We start from the raw sequence: 24,164 nt of genomic DNA, 5'->3' as shown, positions 1-24,164 counted from the left end.
TTGTCTGCACAACCCAGACAGTCTAGACAGTTTCGGGTTGTCGCTGTACTTCCTCGCTTCCCCATGGTTGACAGTTCACAGACTGTGCAGCAGTACCATGATCTTGTGTCCGGCTCCGTCACGCATCCACCAGTGCGACCGGATTCAGCGAGTCAGACGTTGCCCACTCCGTTGCCGTTTCCTCATCAGTTTCGGATGAGGAACCCTCTGATGAGGACATGGCTGAACAAGACGATCAACCCCCAGCCCTGCTATCCATCCAGAAGATGCTGAAGAAGGAACACGGCCCTGTCAGGCTGTGGATGAGTCTAGTTAGGACACTGTCATCCGTGGTTCAATTGGTGTCACTTGGAAGACTACACCTCCGTCCTCTTCGGTTTCATCTAGCTCTTCACTGGAAAAGGACAAGACGCTAGAAGCGGTCTCGATCCCGGTTTCCGGAAGATAAGTCTGGTCTGACTTGATGAAAGGACTTTATCAACCTTTGATAGGGTCTTCCCCTGACTGTTCAGACTCCCAACCACGTTCTCTTCTCAGACGCATCGGACGTAGGCTGGGGTGCGACCTTAGGCGGTAGGGAATGCTCGGGATTATGGAACTCGAGTCAAAGGACAATGCATTTCAACTGCAAGAAGCTTCTGGCAGTACGTCTGACCTGGAAAAGCTTCAGGTCTCTCCTTCAAGGCAAAGTAGTGGAGGTGAACACGGACAACTCCCTGCTTTGATGTACATCTCCTAGCAAGGAGGGACCTACTCTCTGACATGGTACGAGTTCGCAAGTGACCTCCTCTCCTGTTCAACAGGTCTAGCCTTTTCACTAGTAACAAGTTTCTTCCAAGGCAACTTGAATGTCTTAGCAGATTGTCTCAGTAGGAAGGGACAATAATTCCAACATATTGGACCCTCCACAAGGATGTATGCAAGAGACTTTGGGTCACCTGGGGCCAGCCAACCATAGATCTCTTCGCAACCTCGATGTCCAAGAGGCTCTCAATACTTTGCTCACCTATCCCGGACCCAGCAGTAGTTCTTTTAGATGCCTTTCTACTAGATTGGTCTCATCTAGATCTATATGCATTCCCTCCGTTCTAGATTGTCAACAAGGTACTGCAGAAGTTCGCCTCTCACGAAGGGACAAAGTTGACACTAGTTGCTTCCCTCTGGCCCGCGAGAGAATAACTTACCGAGGTACTTCGATGGCTAGTAGACGTTCCCAGAACTCTTCCCCTAAGGGTGGACCTGCTACGTCTGCCACGCGTAAAGAAGGTACTCCAAGGCCTCCACGCTCTTCGTCTCACTGCCTTCAGAGTATCGAAAGACTCTCGAGAACTAGAGGTTTTTCGAAGGAGGCAACCAGAGCGATTGCTAGAGCAAGGAGAACATCCACCCTTAGAGTCTACCAATCGAAGTGGGAAATCTTCCGAAACTGGTGCAAGTCAGTATCCGTATCCTCGACCAGTACCTCTGTAACTCAAATAGCTGACTTCCTCTTATATCTGAGGAAAGAGCGATCTCTTTCAGCTCCCACTATCAAGGGTTACAGAAGCATGTTGGCATCAGTCTTCCGTCACAGAGGCTTAGATCTTTCCAACAATAAAGATCTACAGGACCTCCTTAAGTCTTTTGAGACCACGAAGGAGCGTCGTTTGGTTACACCTGGTTGGAATTTAGACGTGGTTCTAAGATTCCTTATGTTAGACAGGTTCGAACCACTTCAATCAGCCTCCTGAAAGATCTCACCTTTAAGACTCTTTTCCTGATATGCTTAACCACAGCTAAAAGAGTCAGTGAGATTCATGCATTCAGCAAGAACATCGGATTCTCATCCGAAACGGCTACATGTTCTACATCTTGGTTTTCTAGCCAAACACGAGCTGCCTTCTCGGCCTTGACCAATATCGTTCGATATTCCAAACTTATCGTATGGTTGGAAATGAACTAGAAAGAGTATTATGTCCTGTAAGAGCTCTTAAGTTCTATTTTAAAACCTTTACGAGGCCCGTCTGAAGCTTTATGGTGTTCAGTTAAGAATTCATCTTTGCCTATGTCAGAGAATTCTTTATCCTATTTTTATCAGACTGTTAATACGAGAAGCTCATTCCCTTCTGAATGAGGAAGACCAAGCTTGGCTGAAGGTAAGGACACACGAAGTTAGAGCTGTCACAACTTCCGTGACCTTTAAACAAAATAGATCTCTGCAAAATATATTCGACGCAACCTATTGGAAAAGCAAATCAGTGTTCGCGTCTTTTATCTTAAGAATGTCCAGTCTCTTTACGAGAACTGCTACACTCTGGGACCATTCGTAGCAACGAGTGCAGTAGTGGTGGGGGCTCCACCACTACAATTCCCTAATTCCAGAACCTTTTTAATCTTTCTCTTGAAATATTTTTGGGTTGTCCGGAAGGCTAAGAAGCCTTTCGCATCCTACTTGATTTGGCGGGTGGTCAAAATCATTTCTTGAGAAGCGCCTAGATTAGAGGTTTTGATGAGGACCTTTAGTATGGGTTGCAACCCTTCATACTTCAGCTCCTAGGAGTCGCTCAGCATCTTATGAGGATCGCGAGGCTCAGTAAGGAAGACGTACTTAAAAAGGCAGAGTAATTGTTCAAGTCGTCTTCCTTACCAGGTACTTATTTATTTTATGCTTGTTATTTTGAATAACTGCTAAAATGAAATACGGAATACTTAGCTCATAATGTCAACTTGTTATGCTGGTCTCTACCCACCCCCCTGGGTGTGAATCAGCTATATGATCATCGGGTAAGTTTGATATTGAAAAATGTTATTTTCCTTAGTAAAATAAATTTTTGAATATACTTACCCGATGATCATAAATTAAAGGACCCACCCTTCCTCCCCAATAGAGAACCAGTGGGACAGAGGAGAAAATTGGTTCGTTGTTGACATCGAGTACTTGAGTACCTACTTGACAGATGGCGCTGTTGATGTACACCCCCACCTGTATAGCGATCGCTGGCGTATTCCTCCCGTAGGTTTTTTCTGTCGGGCAGCAGGGATGCAGCTATATGATCATCGGGTAAGTATATTCAAAAATTTATTTTACTAAGGAAAATAACATATTTATGCTACGCAGTTTGCGCTCTATCGTTACGATAGAGAAAGAGAGAATCACGGTTTCACTTTGCAGAAAGAGTAAATCGATTTTGACGTTTTGTTCATTCTTCTTTCAAACTGAAGTTTTTTAGATACTAATTTAAAGGAACATGTTAATTTTCATTTTCTTAGTCCTTTCAGTTTTTTCCTTTAGTCAAATAACCGGTTATTGACGAAGAGTGAGTGGGCCATTCTCTTGTGAGTGACAAGAGAGAGAGAGAGAGAAAGAGAGAACGATCCGATCTTTATTCTCGTCCCAAGTCTCTGTACAAGGAGTTTGGGAGCGAGTAACGTTGTTCTCGATTCATTTACTCTCGTCCCAAGTCTCTGTACGGGGAGAGAGGATAAAACGTTTTAGTTTTTATTCTCTTCCCAAGGCACTGTACGGTGAGAGATTGGAAACGTAGTCCTTAGTGAACTAGTGTTTAGTCTCATCCCCAGTCACTAATCTTTTTAACTTTATATATTTCCGTTTTATTCGATATATATGTATATGTTTATTGATTTTTGCATGTGTGTTTCATTTTGTACTAATGTGCTTACATTATACGACTCATTTCGCAATTCTAACCTTTTGATTTAAGGGAGAATTGCGTGCTTCAGGTAGAAATCAGTTTTATTCATGTCGAATGTGAAATTATTAAAAAATGCGATATCAGTGAAGTAAGTGCAAAAAACATGCTCTCTGTTGCGGAGGGTTCGTTTGTTCGTGCTTGTCACTTGCCTAGTCCGAGACCTCTTTCAGGCTCCCCTGCACCAGGGAGAAGGAATGTCGTAGGACCTAAGGGAGTGAGGAGTGTAAACCAATGAACAGACGTTCCCTCAAAGGTATCAGACGTTGCTCGTCAAGCACGTCCTTGCCATAAGACGGAAAGACGAAGTTTCTCCTCGTCTTCCGATGATTCGTCTCTTTAAAAGCCTGGGCGTAAGGTTTCGAGATGGTTGAAACGTTTATTAGTTCCTTCAGAACAAGTTCAACGTCCTAGCTGTAGTCATCATAAGAGTCCCGTTCATAGCGATGACGTTCATGTACAGACGTTTCTGCCACAGACTCGACGTGACGTTGAGCGGTAGACACCGTAGACACAACGTGACGTCGAGTGTCAGTCACCGTAGTCACGATATACCATCGATCAGCAGTCACCGCTGTTACTACGTGACGTTTGAACGTCAGCCACCGCAGTCACAGGTTGATCCGAAGTTAAGTGTTTTGCAAGATATGCTGTTAAAGCTTTCTTCTAAAATAGAAGCTTTCGATCCTGTTCCTGTGCGAAAGGATCCTTTGCTTTTTGTATGTCACGGTTCTGGGATACGTGATTCGGGTCTTCAACCTCCTAAACGAGCTTTGTTACGCCACGCTGACGTTATCCCTAGTGACAGCTTTGCTGTTAAACGAGATGCGGAGCATAAATCTCGATGTAACTTTGATTGCTTTGAACGTCAGCCACCGCAGTCACAGCGTGACTTTGAGCTGCAGACACCGCAGTCACGACGTGACGTTGAGCGGTAGACACCGTAGACATGACGTGACGTCGAGGGTCAGTCATCGTAGTCACGATATAGCATCGAACAGCAGTCACCGCTGTTACTACGGGACGTTTGAAAGTTAGTTACTTCTGTCACGACGTGTAGTAGAATAACATTCTTTGCAGTCACAACGTGACATCGACCCTCCAACTTTAACTTCTGTTCATATGCAAGTTGATGTAGCCTGTCAGGCTTTTCCTTCACGTCATTCTGAATATAAATCTCCTTCTCGCAAGACTTTAGATTTATCAGATGATGTGCCTTCTGAAGAAGTTGATGACCCCCTTTCAACTAATGTTCCTTTGGGGAGTCTTTCAGAAGAGGAGTAACCTAGGGTGGTCCAACAATCCCTTAGTTTTATAATTATGAATTTCTTTAGTGAAATTTTGTCCTACTCGTTTTGTAACGGCTGCTCCGCCGTCTGAGTTTACTCTTGGCATGACTTTCTTCGACTCCTACATTTACGAAGTCAGTTCTCTCTTGTTCTTCCAAGAGGGCCATGCTCTTACTGGGAGACTGGTTGGAATCCAGGAGAAGTTTAGGAAAGTCTGCTTTTGCTTTTCCTCCTTCTTAATTAGCTTCTCGCTCGGGCGTCTGGTGTGACACAGGAGAAGTTCTCGGCTTGGGAGTACCTGCCTCTGCCCAGGGAGACTTCTTAAGCCTAGTGGACTCTCCTCGTCGTCTAGCCATGAGACGCTCCAAGTTTTTTTTGGTCTGCTTCAGAGCTAGACCATCTCCTGTTAGGAGTTTTTTCGAGCGTTTGAAGTTTTTATTTGTTGGATTGGTCCCTGGGAGCCTTAAGTAAGAAGGTCTCTCCAGCTGTCAATGTATTGCTGTACAATTATGTCATGCATGAACAAGGCTATCAGGGATGGCTCCAATGATCTGGCAGCCACGTTCACTGCAGGAGTACTTAAGATGTAAGTGCGCTCAATGTGTTCATTGTTAAGACAAAGTTCACGATGAAGACTACCAAATCTGTCTTGGCAGCAGTAAGGGAAGGCGACTGGATGGTCTCTCTCGACCTTCAGGATGCATACTTCCACATCCCGATTCATCCAAACTTTCAACAACATCTGAGGTTTGTGGACGGGAAAGTAATGTACCAATTTCGAGCACTGTGCTTCGGCCTCATTCCTGCTCCTCTTGTTTTTACAAGGCCCTTGCAAAATGTAGCAAGCTTTCTACATTTTTTGAGGATTCAGAGCCTCCCTTTATTTTGACGACTGGCTAATCAGGGCGTCGTCATTAAATCGCTGTCTGGAGAGCCTCTAATGGACATTAGACCTAACCAAGGAGCTAGGTCTCATAGTGACCGTAGAGAAGTCGTAACTTACAGTACTCCATCCCAGACTATTTTTTATTTGGGAATGGAGATACAGTGTCGGATTTTTCGGGCCTTTTCGTCCCCCAGAATGGAACAAGCTCTGTTAAAAGTCCGTCACTTGCAAGAGAAAAACAGTTGCTCTGTAAGAGTTTGAACGAGCCTCGTGGGAACTCTTTCATCGCTGGAGTAGTTTATCTCTCTGGGGAGACTCAACCTTTGCCCTCTCCAATTTCACCTAAACCATTGGAACAAGGAGAAGGGCTTAGAGAGTATCTCTTTCCCAATATCCAACTCAGTCTAGACATGTCTGACTTGGTGGGACAGCAACATCAGACTTCGAAAAGGTCTTTCTCTTGCGATCAAGAACCCAAACCATGTGTTGTTTTCAGATGCATCGGATTTGGGTTAGGGAGCTCCACTGGACAGTCTGGAATGCTCGGGTCTTTGGTCCACAGATCAGAAGGAACTCCATTTAAGGCAAGTAACATCTCTCTTTTGACGAGATTTGTGCTAGGAAAAATGAATGTCTTGGCGGACTGCCTCAGCAGAAGAGGACAAGTCATCTCCATGGAGTGGACGTTGCTCAAGACAGTGTGCGAGAAGCTATGGATGACATGGGGTCAACCCACCATAGATCTTTTTGCGACTTCACTGACAAAGAGGCTCTCGACTTACTGCTTTACAGTTCCAGATCCAGAGGCAGCCCACATAGACGCTTTCCTGCTGGACTGGTCTCACCTGGACGTTTATGCCTTTCCACCTTTCAAGATCCTAAACAAGGTGCTGCAGAAGTTCTCCTCTCACGAAGGGACCAGTTTGACGTTGGTTGCTCCACTCTAGCCCGCGAGAGAGTGGTTCACAGAGGTACTTCTATGGCTGGTAGACGTTCCAAGAAGTCTGCCGTTGCGGATGGATCTCTTGCGACAGCCTCACGTAAAGAGATTTCATCAAAGCCTCCCCACGCTTCGTCTAACTGCCTTCAGACTATCGAAAGACTCTCTTGAGCTCTAGGGTTTTCGAAGGAGGCAGCTAGAGCGATCGCGAGGGCTAGAAGATCCTCTACCATCAGGATCTATCAGGCGAAATGGGAGGTATTTAGAGACTGGTGCAAGTCCTCCTCTATTTCCTCTTCCAAGTGCCTCTGTAGCGCAGATTTTCTGCTTTATCTGAGAAACGGTCGCTCCCTCTCTGCATCCCCCATTAAAGGCTACAGAAGCATGTTAGCTTCTGTTTTCAGGCATAGGGGTTTGGATCTTTCTAATAACAAAGATCTCCATGACCTGTTTAAGTCTTTCGAGACTTCCAAGGAGCGTCATATTTCGACTCCTGCTTGGAACTTGGACATGGTCCTACAGTTCCTTATGTCTGACAGGTTTGAACCATTAAATTCAGCCTCCCTGAAGGATCTTACCCTCAAGACACTTTTTTTGGTGGGGTTAGTGAGATACATGCTTTTAGCAAGAACATCAGCTTCTCCACTAATAAAGCAGTATGCGCTTTTCAACTTGGTTTTTTGGCCAAGAATGAACTTCTGTCTCGTCCTTGGCCTAAATCATTTGAAATCCCCAGTCTTTCTGAGATTGTGGGGAATAAAGTTGAAAGAGTGCTGTGCCCCGTTAGAGCTCTTAAATTTTATTTATCCAGAACTAAACCGCAACGTGGTTGTTCAGAGTCTTTATGGTGCTCTGTTAAAAAGCCCTCCTTGCCCATGTCTAAGAATGCGTGGTCTTATTTTCTTAGACTTTTGATTCGGGAGGCACACTCTCATTTAAGTGAGAAGGATCGTAATTTACTTGAAGTCAAGGCTCATGAAGTTAGAGCGATAGCAACTTCAGTAGCGTTTAAGCAAAATAGATCCATAAAAAGTATTATGGACGCGACCTTTTGGAGAGGCAAGTCGGTATTCGCTTCATATTACTTGAAAGATGTCCAGACTCTTTATGAGGACTGCTACACACTGGGACCATTCGTAGCAGCGAGTGCAGTAGTGGGTGAAGGCTCTACCACTACATTCCCTTAATCCCAATATCCTTTTAATCTACTCTTGAAATTTTTAATCTTATTTTGGGTTGTACGGGAGACTAAGAAGTCTTTCGCAATCTTTTTGATTTGGCGGGTGGTCAAAATGTTGTTTCTTGAGAGCGCCCAGATTAAGGGTATTGATGAGGTCCTGTTATAGGGGTGTTCGCCCTGGATATAACAGCTCCTGGGAGTCTTTCAGCATCCTGAGAGGATGGCTGGGCTTCGTGAGGAAAGCGGACTAATGAGGCAGAGTAATCATCAGAGTCGGCTTCCTTACCAGGTACCTATACTTAAGTTTGTTTTTATGAAATATTTGTCAAAAACTCTTGAGCATATACGCCTTTATTGTTATAATACTGGTCTCTACCCACCACCATGGGTGTGAATCAGCTATTTATATATTCACCGGCTAAGTTTAATATTTAAAAATGATATTTTCATTATAAAATAAATTTTTGAATATACTTACCCGGTGAATATATAATATTAAAGGCCCTCCCTTCCTCCCCGATAGAGACCCTGCGGACTGAGAAGAACTGGAGTGGTTGAGAAGTATATGCGGTATCTGGCCGATAGTCGGCGCTGGTGGGCACACCCGCAACCAGATATTGAGTTTTTTGGAATCTGTCGGGCCGTCGGAGATGTCAGCTATTTATATATTCACCGGGTAAGTATATTAAAAAATTTATTTTATAATGAAAATATCATTTTTTCATAATCCCCAGTGAGCATTTTGCACGTCTCTCTCTGCGACCAGGTCATTCAAGACATTGAGGGTGACTGCAGGGCCTACTGATCCATGTGGGTTCCATTTCACTAGCAGACCCTGGTGCATCTCAGGTCAGACAAACATTTCCTATATTAGCCCATTTTTACCCTGCAATGTTAATTATTGTAAACTATTTTTATGGAAATGTATTTTATATGGTTAGGAGAGCAAAATTATCTTAGTTGCTACCTGTGCAACATTCAGCATTTTTCAGAATTCAAGATGATGTCCTCAGCCATCTTGAATTTTGACTAATTTTCAACTTTTCATCTCGATGACATAGAAGGTCGTGTAATACCTCTTTATATTGGGTTTCCTGAGTGGGGAGTCCATTTCTGGAGTTAATTTTGGGATACAGGGTCAATGACAAGGTCAAATCAAAGGTCAAATTTAACCTAGATTCGGGGGAAAATCACCTCTATTGACCGAGATTGGGTATCAAATTTATGAACATTGCAATATCGACACCTTTTTATATATCATATGACCCCCTGATAGCTAATGGTTACAATAAAAGGAAGTAAAGGCTGAGTACTGGACAGTATCTTAGCAATATAAAAAGAAACAATGTTAAAAATATTGTCAACTTTGGTTGGAACATCGAAGGATCCACCATCACACCAGCCATCTTAACAATTCCAGTTCCTCCCCAAGCACTCCTGGATGTAGTCAGCTGTAGTTGCACTGCAGATAGAAAGGCATGCAGTAGCACATGCTGAGCTGCAAAAGCACAGATCTTTCATGCACAGACTACTGCAAGTGTGAGGGAAGAGACATCTGCTGTAATTCTTTTGCCAGCAAGCAGATGGATATCGAAGATGATGAAGGGGATGTGGATGATAAATAAATGTACACTTTATTTACTTGTTATATAGACAGTACTTGCATGTATATCAGAATGGTTAACAAATCAATTCAAATACATATACATTTTATTTTCTTAACTCTTTCACTGCTATAGGTGACGAAACTCGATCACAGGGTTCCTTGTCACGGGCAATAAAAGTGGACAGACAATAGGGAGAACGGAAATACATTGCAAATAGATGCGCAGGACACAGTATTGTGACATCGTTTCTTGAGATATTGGTAAGATATGGTCCAGTACTCAGCCTTTACGTCCTTTTAATGTAATCATTAGGTATTGGGGGTCGATATTGCAATGTTCATGAATTCGATACACAATCCGTCAATAGAGGTAATCTTTTCCAGAATTTAGGTTATTTTTTACCTTTGATTTGACCTTGATATTGACCCCATATCCTAAAAATAACTCCAGAAATGGACTTCCCATCCTGGAAAACCCACATTAAGAGGTATTACACGACCTTCTATGTCATCGAGATGAAAAGTTGAAAACTGGTCAAAATTCAAGATGGCTGAGGCTGCCATCTTGAATTCTGAAAAAGGCTGAATGTTGCACAAGTAGCAACCAAGCTAATTTTGCTCTCCTAACCATATAAAATACATTTCCATAAAAATAGTTTATAGTAATAAACATTGCAGGGTAATGTAGAGGAAGCATAGGGACGGCAGCTTAACTATATGGCAGATAGGAGTGTGGAACTCGAGATGAAGGAACTCCAGAGTAGATCATCTTAATGATAGATTGAATCTTTTGTTGATCTCCCTGGATCTTAAGAATCCACCTGACTAAAGGACAGGAGAGAATTGCCTGAGAACACTCTATGGAGGTTCAGGGTCAATCATCTTTTCTGAAAAACACCAATGCTGTTATACAACAGCTGTTAATGTGGGCCAGCGGGATAACCAGTCTGCTTCAGCATTCTGATTACCTGGAGAGTAATTAACTAAAAAGTTTAAATTTGGACAAGTCCTCCAGTGTCCGTACTAGATGACTGTCCTCCATCTTCATGTCCTGAAGAGACATCAGGGGATGGTGATCTGAGGTAGGCCCTGAAGATTTTCACTCCCCATTGCAGATCAGCCAACTCGTGCTCAATGGTGGAGTAACTGGTCTTGTAGTCAAGAAAGGTCGTGGAGCTGTAGGCTATCACCCAATGTTCCTCTGGATGCTCCGAGGATTCCTGGCACAAGCAAGCACCAGCACTTTCACCTGAAGCATTAACAAACAAGTCTGTGGGCTTAGCATCAGCAGAGTACTCCAGGTACGACAACATTATGGTTTCCTTGATCAGTTCCTTCAGGTACTCAAAGCACAATCCATCTCTGCAGTCCATTTCAGCTTTTTAGACCCTGGGGATTTCTGTCCTCCAGTCTTTGCGGATAACGGTTTGGCTATTTGTGAACACATCGAGATGAACTTCCAACATTCCAGTAGACGTACCTGTTAGACCTAATTTTTCTGTGGCATGTACCGACGTTGACAATGACCTATCTCAGGCTCAATTGGGTTCGAGTTTCGAAATGGATGATCTTTCTAACTCAAACATCTCTGTAGGCAATCTACCAGCTCCAGACATGCAATAAGGCGAATTGAAGTCTAACTTTTTTTGCAAGTTCTAGCATGCATGTGGCAGGTCAATGGCTTTGGTAAGGCTCCTTATTCGCCTCCTAAGGGGAGGAACACAGCCATAGATGTGCTATGATGCACTTAAAGAGCTAATAGACCACCCTTAGAGCTACCATGGTTAAAGCTAGCCACTGGTTCCATTGCAATGGATGACTTGCAGATTTCTGTGAGGAAGTATTTTCTTAAGGCTGGTGAGTCTACGAAGCGTTTTTCTCCACCTTTTATAATGCAGAGGAAGTACTATGTCTTGGATAATTTCCCTTCTCGACAGAGTCTGCTTTGGCACAATGCTCGAGTTTGAGAAGCTGGCAGCCCAATCAATGGTGTTCACCCTTACAAATGCTACAAACATGGAGAGGATAGCTAAGGCTACTCTTCAGGCCTCCTCCTGGATGAACCACTGGTTGGGGATGGTGGGATTTCTAGCCACCACCAAAGACCTGTCTGACTCTGATAAGCTAAAGACCATCAAGAACTTCGTCTTTACTGGCGCAAGGGTGATTTTACATCTCCGTTACTCTTCTCTTAAGACCTCGTTCCTATTCCCTCTCGAGGATGTTGAGGCAGTGACTGAAGTGGAGAAAGGCGAGCCAAAACTCCCTTCTCCACCGTGCTGTTACATTCCGGCCTTCCTCTTTGGCACCTGATTTGCTTAAGGCTTCTCAGATGTTGAGACATTCTATAAAACCTTCAAAGACAGTCAGAGGTAGTCTAACCCAAGAGGGGTAATCCCCAGAGGCCACTGTTACAGGTCAAAAGGGCTAGTGGATGAGGGGGGAAACCTGGTGGGTGTGGTCGACATCCCCGCTGAGGATGGCATTCTCCTCACAGTACCACCGATGTGGGGATGCCTGAAGTTCAGGTGGGAGAGGTTGTAGCACCACGGGGCTCAACCTTGGATAGTCAGTGTCCTCTGATTGGGTTATGTCGTCCCATTTACACCAGCTCTTCTCCTCCCCCGATTTGTCCCCCGATAGACATAGCCCTTCAGGCAGAAGTCCAGATCATGCTAGAGATGGACGCTCTCCGAGAGGTCCTCGATGATTCTCGAGGCTTTTACAGTTGACTTGTAGAAAAGGTGTCTAGAAACTAGAGATCGGTCATAAACCAATCGGCTCTGAACGAGTTTGTTTAAGACAGAGACTGCAGCTATGGTCAGACAGGCAGCATGCCCTTAGGTCTGTGCTGAGTCATCTGCTTTACCATATAAACTTCCTTGAATTGAGAGCGACTTTCCTTACTCTTCAACATTTTCAATGCATCACTCAGTAGTGTTGACGAGTGACAACACAACTCTAATGGTGTACCTAAACAAACAAATAGGTACTATTTTACGGTAACTTTGCCTATTACTGTTGAAATCCTGCGATGGACAGAGGACAATGCGATCTCCCTGTCAGCTGGTTCATACTAGGCAAGAAGAATATCTTGGCAGACAATCTGAGCAGGAAAACTCGGATAGTTGGATCCAAGTGGTCTTTGAATCCTTGGATAGTGAACAAAGCAATGACTTTGTGGTGCTTGCCATTATTAGAGTAAACCTTTTTGCAATGTCCCTCTAGTGTACTGTTTGCCAATACTAGATCCACAGCCAGAATTCCAGGATGCCTTCCAATACCTTTGGGACAAATATCCAGTTTCTGAAAGTCCTCAACTGGGTAAGATCCGTAACCAACCTATCTATGACTGATAGCTCGGCAATAGCCACAGGCAGAATGGTACCCGGACGTTCTACTGCTGCTGATGGAGGTTCCGTGGTACTGTAGTTGCCGTCCCTTCCTAACCTGTTGCATCAACTTTACGTGATTTTTCACAGATCAGTCAGATCCCTACAACTTTACGCCTGGAGGTTATTCAAAGGGGGTTTAAACGATCAGTGGTGAAACAGATGTTTGGTTACCTCGGGGGGTCATCAACTTCAGCCTACCAGGCTAAATGGGCAATTTGTTGTAATTGGTGTCGTATCCTTTTAATTGCCAAATTTTTACTCTACCTACGGGAGGAAAAACTACTCGGTGTTGGCTGCGAAAGGCTATTGCTCAGCCTTCAGTTAGGTCCATGGACTGAAAGGAGTTGATATTTCCTCTTCGGCAGAAATATCTATGCTCATACAGAGCTTTGAGCAAATTTGTCCTTAGTCAGAAGTGAGATCACCTCTTTGGAACATCACTGAATTTCTGCGTTCCCTGAAAGGAGATCCTTACGAGCTATTAAATCAAGCCTCTTACCAAGAATTAACTCTTAAAGACTTTATGCTCACCCTGGCCTCTGCTAAGGGAGTCAGTGTATTGCATGGTTTTGTCAGTACTGGGAAGGTCAAGAGGAAGATGACTAAGAATACTATCCCTTCCTTGATTAGACAGTTCATTAACCAGGACATTAATCCTTCCCTCTTCTCAACAATAAAGGGTGTGACCTAGAGCTCATGATGTCAGGGGCATAAACACATCCCTGGCATGCAGAAAGAACTTTCTGTGATGCAGGTACTGTACTACAGGTCGGCATATGGAGGCGCCAAACTACCTTTACAGCCCATTACCTTTAAGAGGTAACACACAGCTCCTTAGATACGTTTTTTTAGGCCCTGTGGTAGCTGCCCAGCAAGTGGTATAGCTACCTTTACTCTCTGACAGGACTATAAGCAGCTGTTCGACGAGAGGGGTTATGGTTTTAGTCTTAGGTGAATAAAAAAATGACGCCTTTTTCTTTCTTCATCTTCTCATCTCTTGGAGTACAGCGTCCAGCTCTCTGTCAGCTGGAACTTGTCGACTGCAATGGCGGTCTGGATAAACCACAGTGTATAACTTTACAAACGTATTGCTAATATTTTGTCTCGGTGGCATTACAATGGTATTGTAATATTCACTTTCCATCTTTGCACGGACCATCAACCCGCTGGTAGTGTCAAGCCACTGGTTCACGGGGTGTCAGAATGCTCATCGTAAATTTTATGTGCTCTGATAGAGCGATTCCAGGTTAAAAGTTCCTGGCAGTTAGAAAGAGGATTTCACTTACCTTAATGTGAGTCTCCTATTTAAAGAACGAGGGTTTGTATTTGTGTAGGAATAATTGACAATTTTGTTTGTAATTCTTTACACAAATATTACCCTCCATCACTTACCCCCAGAAGTCCCATCTGCAATCAAGCTGAAGTTGTAGTGAGTGAGGGGGTCGGGGGCTGGTGCTTTCCCGCTACCAACTGGTAACAACCGGTATGGTTGTTGACACCTCGTTAACAGTTTTATTACTGTGTTCCAGCTTGCGCCCTCATCTTCCCCTATGTAAAGAACTTGTGTTTGAATAGTTAAAATACAAATTACAGTACATGTAAATTTGTCATCTTACATGATACACTAAATACTTAATACAATCCTTTTTTGTGGATGAAAATCTGAGGGTTGCATAATATGCAATATCGCAAGTTACACGTGTATATACGATATTACTGTAATTTACTATTTTGGTTTTTAGGCTCAAAAAAGACTGTTTAAAAGCAAATTAAAATATAAAACACAATTGACCTCGGAAGCCTGCGATATAAAGAGTCTGTGATATAGATTAACTTATAATATATTTATAAATCCATGATGTATTGAGGGAGGGAGAGATAATTGAAGTTCAATATGACAGGGGATTGTTATATATCATTGATTGCATAGAAGTAAAAGAAAATAGCTTCCCATTGATAAGGGAAGCTTTTTTTACCATGTTGCATGTTTTAATGCTGTTGATTAAGATACTTGAATTGATGCCTAAGGATTGGGCATAGGTCTTTAAAGTGATTCGGAATGTTTTTGTAGTACAGTATTGATTAGTAATATTTTTGAGAATTGTCCTCATTTAGGTTTTTCATTTTTAATGGAGTGTTGGGCCTAAATTTTATTTGCTGAGTGGTATACATTAATCGTCAGAAGTTCAGTTATAAAATAGATTTAACCAAACCACCAAGGAGAAGCACTAGGAATGAGAGGTGTTTTTAAAGTATAGATATCCAGTTGTATTTTTATTCTTTTTAAACTCATAATTTTTAAGATCTACTTTAACCCTTTTACCTCCAAAGGACGTACTGGTACGTTTCACAAAACTCATCCCTTTACCCCCATGGACGTACTGGTACGTCCTTGCAAAAAAATGCTATAAAAATTTTTTTTATCATATTTTTGATAATTTTTGAGAAATTTCAGGCATTTTCCAAAAGAATGAGACCAACCTGACCTCTCTATGACAAAAATTAAGGCTGTTAGAGCAATTTAAAAAAAATATACTGCAAAATGTGCTGGGAAAAAATAACCCCTTTGGGGTTAAGGGTTGGAAATTTCCAAAGAGCCTGGGGGTAAAAGGGTTAACTTTTAGTTTTTAAGATGCTATTATATATACAGTAAAGATCTTTTTCTCTGACAACTCTAAGTTCTTATGATAAAAGAACTTTTTGCTCACGATTGTTGGCATAAACTTTCCACAACTCTTTGCAGACCCAATAAAGAACCACCGCCAAGCAAGAAAAAACGTAATCCTTTACTTACAGCTGGGGAAATCAGTATTGAAGACTTGCCTCCTATTGAAGATTTAAAAATTACCGTTCCTGAAGACAAAGTTCATGCCATTGGTTATGTTTTCAACATTGTTGAGCAACAAGGTTAGTACCTTAGTTCCTTATCTAAATTAATTGATTTTATAAGCCTTGAACATCTTTGTCAAGGGGACCATTAAAATGAACATAAGTTTAGCATTTGATTTGCCAAACAAATTCTTAGGTTTGACATATCCTGACAAATGGTTCATTAAGTATGGGAATCGACAATCTTTTTGGCTGTTAGAGTTGCTCGAGTAGTTTAGCAAACCTGGGCGTATCTTATGATCACAATACATCCTTCCTACAATACAGAATGTGTATCTTGCAGTCTTATGTTTATAAGATTTATACATGTATGTCAAATCAAATGTTATACAGGTATTTATGTATTGAATGGCACATGTATGAGAGAAAAAAGCACACTCTAGCACAGATTTATTCTAACATTTGAGGCTACAATTCACACGGTTCAGTAATAATAATTAATAGTAATCTTTAGATACAGTGTATAAAAACTTCAATGTTTCTTATGTTTTTTTAATAATTTAGGTAATTAGCAATACTGTTTGCTATTGTTATGAATGCAAATTTTCCCTAGTAGTAGTGTAAGATCAGCTGATAACAAACTACAAAAAAAGTAATTGTTGATTTTTAGATGTACTCTAAATTAATAAGGAAAAGAATTTTGTTCCTACCCTATATACAAACCCTTTTGCTATTTATAGGGATTATATTTTCGGCAAAGCTGGAAGACTAGCCATAATACTTTTAACGAGGTGCAACTACCCTACCGCTAGTTAGCGGGGTGTAGGGGGTTACCCGGCTGCCCCACTCTCACACGTCTGTGTTGTCCCGTTAGTTTTTACTTTTGGCATGGTGAGAGTAGAAATGTCTCTCTCTCTCTGCACAACTGTTTTACTAGCCTTTGACTCTTTATGTTTTTATTTATGTTTTTATATATATTTAAACATTCATGTAATGTTTTTATATACTGTATATATAAGCATTCTTTTATCATTATATTGTGAGTGTTGCTGTTTAGGTGTCAGCATAGTGTGTCATTTCCCAGAGTCGGAGAAACCTCTTACGGTCTTTTCCCCCTTTGATGCCGGACAACTGGTAGGCTGGTGGCCTTCCCCGCTTCTCTGAGTGCAGCGACCCGGTCTACGCCGCACGGGAGTTGTCATCATGTGGATACATACTCCTTCCCTGTTTGGATGTTTATGTCGATTAGAGGGAAGGCTGCTTGCGGCCTACCCAAGAGCTTGACTTTAGTCTTGCTTCACTTTGCTGACGTCGCCGCACTCCCTCATTCTACGTTGGCAGCCAGCAGAGGGAGTACTGTACATAGTCTGAAGCATACTCTGTGCCTCTCGGGAACATCTTTCCCGTCTGCGGGTTTGGTTACTCTCTCGAGTGATTTTACTTCAGCTAATTAATTTTGAATAATATTGTCCTAATCTAACTTTTCTATAGCACAAACTTCTCCACACTCCTTAGTTCTGCAATGTCAGCCATCGGAGAGTGCGCATAGTATTTAGCATGATCTTATACCCTTTGGGGGACACCTTTCCCATCTGTTGGTAAGGTTGTTTTCACAAGGGGGTTTTTCTTTTTCATTTTTGTTTTTCCTCAGGGTTAGCGATGCCGTACTACTTATTTCTGCCAACTCAGCTGATGTAAGGAGTGCGAAGTCGGAGGTTCTTGTTCCTGAGGGAGTTGCTACTCCTGCCCAGTCACTGCCTTCTTCGCCTGCGCCTGCTTCAGTTCCTGACCGTTACATCTACGACGGTCTTTCCCCTACGCGGGATTGGTCCTCTCCATAGTAGTTGCTGACTAGAATTCATTGGCTTTCTTCAGATAATCCTTTCTGGGCTAACCCAGAAACAAGCTTTGGCTACGTTTCACAGGCAACACGATGTCGACCGTCAAACTTGAGTAGAGCGCATTGATAGGAAGCAGAGAGTGCTGCCCAGAAGTTTGCCTCCAGCTGTTGGAACTTTTCTTTCCGAGGGGGAGTTCCTCCTCCAGCCGCTGTCCAGCAATCTTCCTACTTGCGGGAGGGATTACCGACAGCGCCAACAGAGGTTGGTCTTCTTCCTCATCTGCAGAAGAGACTAGTCTTACCCGGCAGTCATGTGTCCGCCAGCTAGACTTTTCTCACCTTTAAGAATCGTCTCGCTTAGCATGCTTGTCATGCCCAACTGACTTGTCTCACCCAGCAGACTTGCCTCGCCTATCAAGAATCGTCTCCCCCAGCAGACAAGTCACTTCTAGCCGACTCGTGTCGCCCAGATCTCGTTTTGTACAAAAGACTCCTCTCGGCCAAGCAGACTCATCTCGCCCAGCAGACTCATCTCGCCCTGCAGACTCGTCACGCCCAGTTGACTCGTCTTGTCGGGTTCACTTGTCTCATCTAGCAGATGCGCCTCGTCTAGTCATGCTGCAGCTATGTGCAATGGCCGGTCAACTCGTGATTGCCCACGATCTACCATCAGCTCTCGATCGCCTATGAACTCCCGTCAGCTCGCAATCGCCCGTGATCTCCCTTCTGCTCACAATCACTTGTCACTTTGTGATTGCCCACGATTGGCTGACAGCTCGTGATCGCCCACGGTTTGGCATCGCCTGTCAGGTCGCCATTGCCCCCGATCACTTGTCGGCCCTCAATTGCCCGTCAGCTCGTCAGTCAGCATGCGAACGCCCGTCATCTCGTCAATCAGCATGCAAACGCCCTTCAGCTCACGATCTCTTGTCAGCTCGTGATTGCCTGTCTGCTCACCATCGCCCATGAGTTTGCGATTGCTTGTCAGCTATCCCAAAGGTTCCTGGTGTCCCAGCAACTGCTTCCAGCACCTGATTTCCTCCTCTCATGATCGCTTCTACAACGAAGCAGCACAAACCAGCTCATTTCCAGTTTTCTGCTCGGTTTCAATTTCCTAGCACATCACAACCTCTAATAGTGACCTTCTATTCAGTGTCACACTATCCAGCTCGTTACTTTTCCTTCATCGGAGAGTATCCTCATCTACACAACACAGATCGTCATCCTTCGGTCTCTTTGAGTTGGGCTACTTCGATAGTGCTTCCCCACGACATGCAGTTGAGGGAGTTTAGCACACACTCCCTTCTTGGAACCTAACTTTGCACTCTCCATCAATGGGAGGGGTAAAGCGCAAGTGGTAACCTTGTCACTTTATACCTCACTCACCTCTTAAAACTTGTTGTTTCAAACAAATACAGTGCTTTCAGTTCCCGTTGCTTTCATCATCTTCTTTTAGCTTCAGGGGTCCTGTGTATGCGATTGGCCGTCTTCTTCATTGGCTCTCCAGTCCTATCAGTGTTCACGAAAGTTTTCTTCGCACCATGGCCACTACTATTACTACTTTTCTACTACTAGTGGGCTGACGTGCCACGTGCCTTAGGGAGGAGGTTGCCTCCTCTGCTTCGTACCTCTTCCCTTTCATCACTTTATGGTATATGGTTACCTTACGAGCCGACATCTTCATTGATAAGATCTTCGTTATTTGCGTGTGCGCTCTCACCTACACGCCGCCTCCAGGCAAGTAGAACATAGTTTTCACTTTGGTTGCTGCAACAGAAGTCTTCCAACCACTCGCCTCTGACGCCTTTCTTCTGTGATTCGGAACGAATCTTGCGAACATAATCCTTTGGGATTGCTTCTCTTCTCTCCACAAGTTTGAGAACTTGTCTGATCTCTGTCACGGTTTGGGCCGATTCCTTGGATCTTCTCCTTGGTTCTTCACACCTGCATCGGAGACAACCCCGTGGGGTTTATCCTGTTTTATTCCCTGTTTTAGGGAATTAAATTCAGCCCATCAGCTCATACTTATGTTACGGCTACAGCAACTTAGATTCGAGGATACCTCTCATCTTGCTCTCCATCTCCATTGGCCTATGCTCCCTTGACTTGTAAAAGCAATCTCACCCTTCCATCCATGGGATCTTCCTCTGGAGAGGTTTATATGACCAACCCTTATCTTGACCTCAGTCTTGTTCGTTAACCCTCTAACAATGACCCTTTCTCTCGGCCTGAGTTTACCCAACCTGTGATAGGAATTTGATGTCCGAAGCATCGGCCGATGTTCTTCTCTAGGGATAACTCCTTTCTTGTCCTCGAGTTAGGTTTACCCCGTTGTGGGTAATCCCCTCCTACGAGTTCGGAGTACAGTAATCATCTCTTTTGTCAAGGACAGAGAATCCTCAGCTCCGCTACAAAGAACATGCACATCTCATCCCACCCACCTGTTGAGGTGTAAGAGCGGTTCTCTCTTTAATCTACTCTTTTAGTAATTTTACATCATTCACTGGTATATGCAACCTAATCATAGGTCTATCACTTCTATCATCCCCAAAAAGATCCTTCACATATTCTTCCCAATATTTGAGAACATCCTCTATCTCCGTCAGCAATACCCCTCTTTATTCTTAATGACATTCCTTCTTGTCTCTTTTATCCAATAACTTCTCGTATTTTCTTGTGCATACTCTCATATCTAGGATTTCTTTTTAATTCCTCTACTTCTTTACACTGTTCATTGATCCAGTTTTACTTTCCTTTTGTACATTCCTGTCTAATTTGTAAGTTTTGTTCCTCATATTTTTGAGGATTTATTTCTTTATTCCTTCATATTTCTTCCGTCTTATTAAGTATTTCTTCAGTCATCCAATTCTGACATTGTCTTTCCTCTTTGGGTACTAGATCTTTATTTGGTTCTTTTAGGGCTGTTTGTTGGATTCTCCAGTCTCTGTCTAGCTCTTTCTCTATGGAGATTATTAGAGATATCTTTCTTTTGATATTTTATTGGCTTAAAAAAGAACATGACTGACTGAGAAAGCCCGGTCTGTTTTAAAGGAAGATGTTGGAGTGTAAGTAGACTTCCATTTTATTGGTATAAAAAAGAACATGATTGACTGAGAAAGCCTGGTCTGTTTTAATAGATGTTGAATAGAGCAAGTCGACTTTCATCTTTACTGATGGCTCCAAATCCGATGCTGACATTGGATTCGGAATATACAGGTCCTTTAAATGTAAAGGTCTACTTCCTCTAGTATCGTCTATATATACTGCCGAACTATATGGCTTACTAACCGCTATTGAAAAAATAGCGTTAAAAGAGGAGGGCAATTTTACCATTTTTAGTAATGCAAGAAGTGTCCTACAAGCTTTTATAAGTTTTTAATTCCAGTAACCCTTTAGTTTTAAAGATTTTAGAGTGTCTTTTCTTTATTGGGCTGAGAGAGTGTAACAGTTCAATTTTTTTGGGTTCCCGCACATTTAGATTTGCCCGAGAATGAGAAGGCAGATTTACTGGTAAAGAATGCTGCAGCCAAGTTGCTACCAAAATGGTATCCCATCCTCTGTAATGATTTTTTATCTAGCATTATGAAGTTGTTTTATAATACTTGGCAACAGCATTTGGATAGTTAAGTTGGAAATAAAATGAGAGAAATAATGTGTTATATTTCTTTTGGAGTTATAGCATGATGCCCAAAAAGTGGGAGATTAATTTTTGTCATCTCTGCATTGGTCACACTCGGTTGAGAGACAAGGTTCTAATGACTGGCCAACACCAGCCATATTTCAACAAGTGTTTGCTTCCCCTGACAGTAAGGCATTTGTTGACCAAATGCCCCACTTTTAGCACCTTAAGAAATAGATATTTTTAGGACTGAGGAGAGGATTACAGGTTTATCCTCAGTATTTTTAGATTTATTTCAAAAGCAGGTTGTCTGAAAGCTATTTAACTTTTATTAGGACATCTTTGCTTTTATTTTTTGAAATTGAATTTCCTTTTATTCTTTATTTATAACAAATGATATTGGTGTCAGTGACCTCCCGATGTCAGGAAACTCCAAATCAATCAATCAATCATTACTTCATACCTGTTTGACACTCATCCCTCTTGTACTCATATTTTCTTATCATGAGTATTTTAGTCATGTTGCAATGAAATTGCATCTTGTCCGTGAATGGTGTATTGTGATGTATATGGTATTAAATGATTATATGCCACCATAGAGTATTTCACCTTTTTATGCACAATTTTACTTTTTTGGAAGATATCAAACTTTTTAGTTAATTTACTAGAATATCATCTGATGAAAATGTTTAGTTCTTGCTGTGAACTAGTTTCATAATATAAAGGCTTTTAGAGTTGGAATAACTAAGGTTAGATAATTTGTAAAAAATAGGCTTTTACAAAAAGTGATGGTAATTTGACTATTTTTTTTTTCAGTTGCAATTAATTTTGATGTTTAGGAAAGAGTTTCACCCAGTGAAAAAATTAATATGTATTGCCATCTATTAGGAAAATAGTGTTTCTCAAGTTCTTATTTTATTTCTATCATTTTGTACTGTATATAGAAAGTTAAACAATTTCATAATCAAACCCTAAAACTAATGTGGGTGATTATTTTCTATTCCAGTTGTTGTTCAAGGTCATCATGGTATTCCTCCCATTGACTTGGATTCAGTGTTGTTTCTTGACCATGGCAAGAAAGCTTTGGGGGTTATTTTTGATGTTTTTGGACATGTGCAAGAACCTCTGTATGTTGTGCGATTTAATTCAAGCGAACACATCAAGGAGCATGACATCAAGAAAGGAGATCCTGTATTTTATGCACCAGAAACAGAACACACAAGCTTTGTTGTGATTGATGAACTCATGAGGTATGAAAAGTATATAATTTTTTATTGTTATTATTATTACAATGTCATTATTATTAAAGTTAAAACTTAAGATGGGCCAACAGAATGTTATGGGTTAAAGAACTTTGATAAGAAAAGCAACACAGTACTGTACTGTACACTGAATGCATAGATTGGGAATAAGCTATACTGTATAATAGAAGTAATATATATATATATATATATATATATATATATATATATATATATATATATATATATATATATATATATATATATACAGTAGGGTCCCAAATTATGCGTGTTCGAATTATGCGATTCCCCATTTATACGGTCCGTAGTTTAAAAAAAAAAATTGTTTCTGCAAAGCTGTTCAAAGTCTGCAAGTCAAGCACTACAAAATATATCAAATCTATTGTCTTTTTAGGTATATTGGTAGCCCTAAATACAGTGCTTGATAATAAATGTTACCAAACGATATTTATCTTACATTTTATTAACATAATTTCCTAATAAATAGCTTATTTAAGGAAAAAATTCCATATCAACAATGAAATCAACTTTTAACTATGCGAACCCAGCTGACAAAATGTAAACAGAATTGTGGTTACATTCTCGGCAATCTTTATCTTTATCTAACCTTTCGATAATTTTAATGATATTGTTTATGAAGGTATTCAAGCATTATTTTTATTTAGTATAGAATATATAAAAGCTTTAGCTTTCCCTGTGGGTATTCAAGGTTTTCACACGTAGGCTGGGTTCGTTTATCGGCAGTGAATAGTGTAAATTTCGGTAACAAGTCGGCAATATTTTGTCATCTAAACAGTATAGATTTGCTTTACAATGATTTGTTTTGTATAGTACAAGGTGTAATTATAAAATCCTCTCTCCCAGAGAGAGAGAGAGAGAGAGAGAGAGAGAGAGAGAGAGAGAGAGAGAGAGAGAGAGAGAGAGAGAGAGACTCAAATCTCTCTCTCTCTCTCTCTGCATGTGTGTAAGAAATAAAATCTTAGTTCACATACTACAACCTGAGTATAAGAATGAAATTAACAGGACTATTATTAGTTGCGGTGATCATTTCATCGCTTCAAGTGGTACAAGAAACAAAAAGATGGCATTCGATTACAACAGCTGATTTTCTCTCTCTCTCTCTCTCTCTCTCTCTCTCTCTCTCTCTCTCTCTCTCTCTCTCTCTCTCTCTCTCCCCGGTGTTATACAATACTTACTTATACTGTGGATGAAGAACCCAAAATAGGTTTTATTAAAAAGCGTCAATTAAATATAAAACAAAAAAATTATACCGAGTATAAATCCATTTCAATCTTAGCTTAAAATATGACATCTGATTTTGTCAGCAAACCACTATTTTTAGGAAACTTCACTTTATTCTAGGAAATTGCTACTATTTAAATAGTTAATTGTGCTTTAAGAAAACCCTGTACTTTTGTTTTAAATTTCGGAAATGTTTTATAAATCGAGTATTGCTAACTTATTTTTGTTTAACTTTTGGCTGTGATCAGATCAGCTGCACTCTCTCTCTCTCTCTCTCTCTCTCTCTCTCTCTCTCTCTCTCTCTCTCTCTCTCTGATACCTTTCGCTACTCCCCTCATTTCTTACCTCTCTCTATCTCTAACAAATGAAATCTTTGTTGTTTCACAA

The 24,164-nt window shown here is 41.7% G+C and overlaps 1 protein-coding gene across 3 annotated transcripts in view; it reads left to right on the top strand.

The window, feature by feature from the left end:
* The window catches only part of LOC137632586 (H/ACA ribonucleoprotein complex non-core subunit NAF1), a 101,261-nt gene that overhangs the window by 27,946 nt on the left and 49,151 nt on the right, over nt 1–24,164 (top strand). For all 3 annotated transcript variants that reach the window (XM_068364615.1, XM_068364614.1, XM_068364616.1), the window contains 2 exons: nt 15,729–15,892; nt 22,280–22,523. In XM_068364615.1, coding sequence (XP_068220716.1) covers nt 15,729–15,892; nt 22,280–22,523 — 408 coding nt within the window. The remainder of the gene's footprint in view (nt 1–15,728; nt 15,893–22,279; nt 22,524–24,164) is intronic.

Source organism: Palaemon carinicauda, chromosome 41, assembly GCF_036898095.1.
Source record: "Palaemon carinicauda isolate YSFRI2023 chromosome 41, ASM3689809v2, whole genome shotgun sequence".
NCBI lineage: Eukaryota > Metazoa > Arthropoda > Malacostraca > Decapoda > Palaemonidae > Palaemon > Palaemon carinicauda.
Note: the sequence above shows the minus strand (reverse complement) of the source record. Positions and strands in the feature narration are given on the sequence as shown.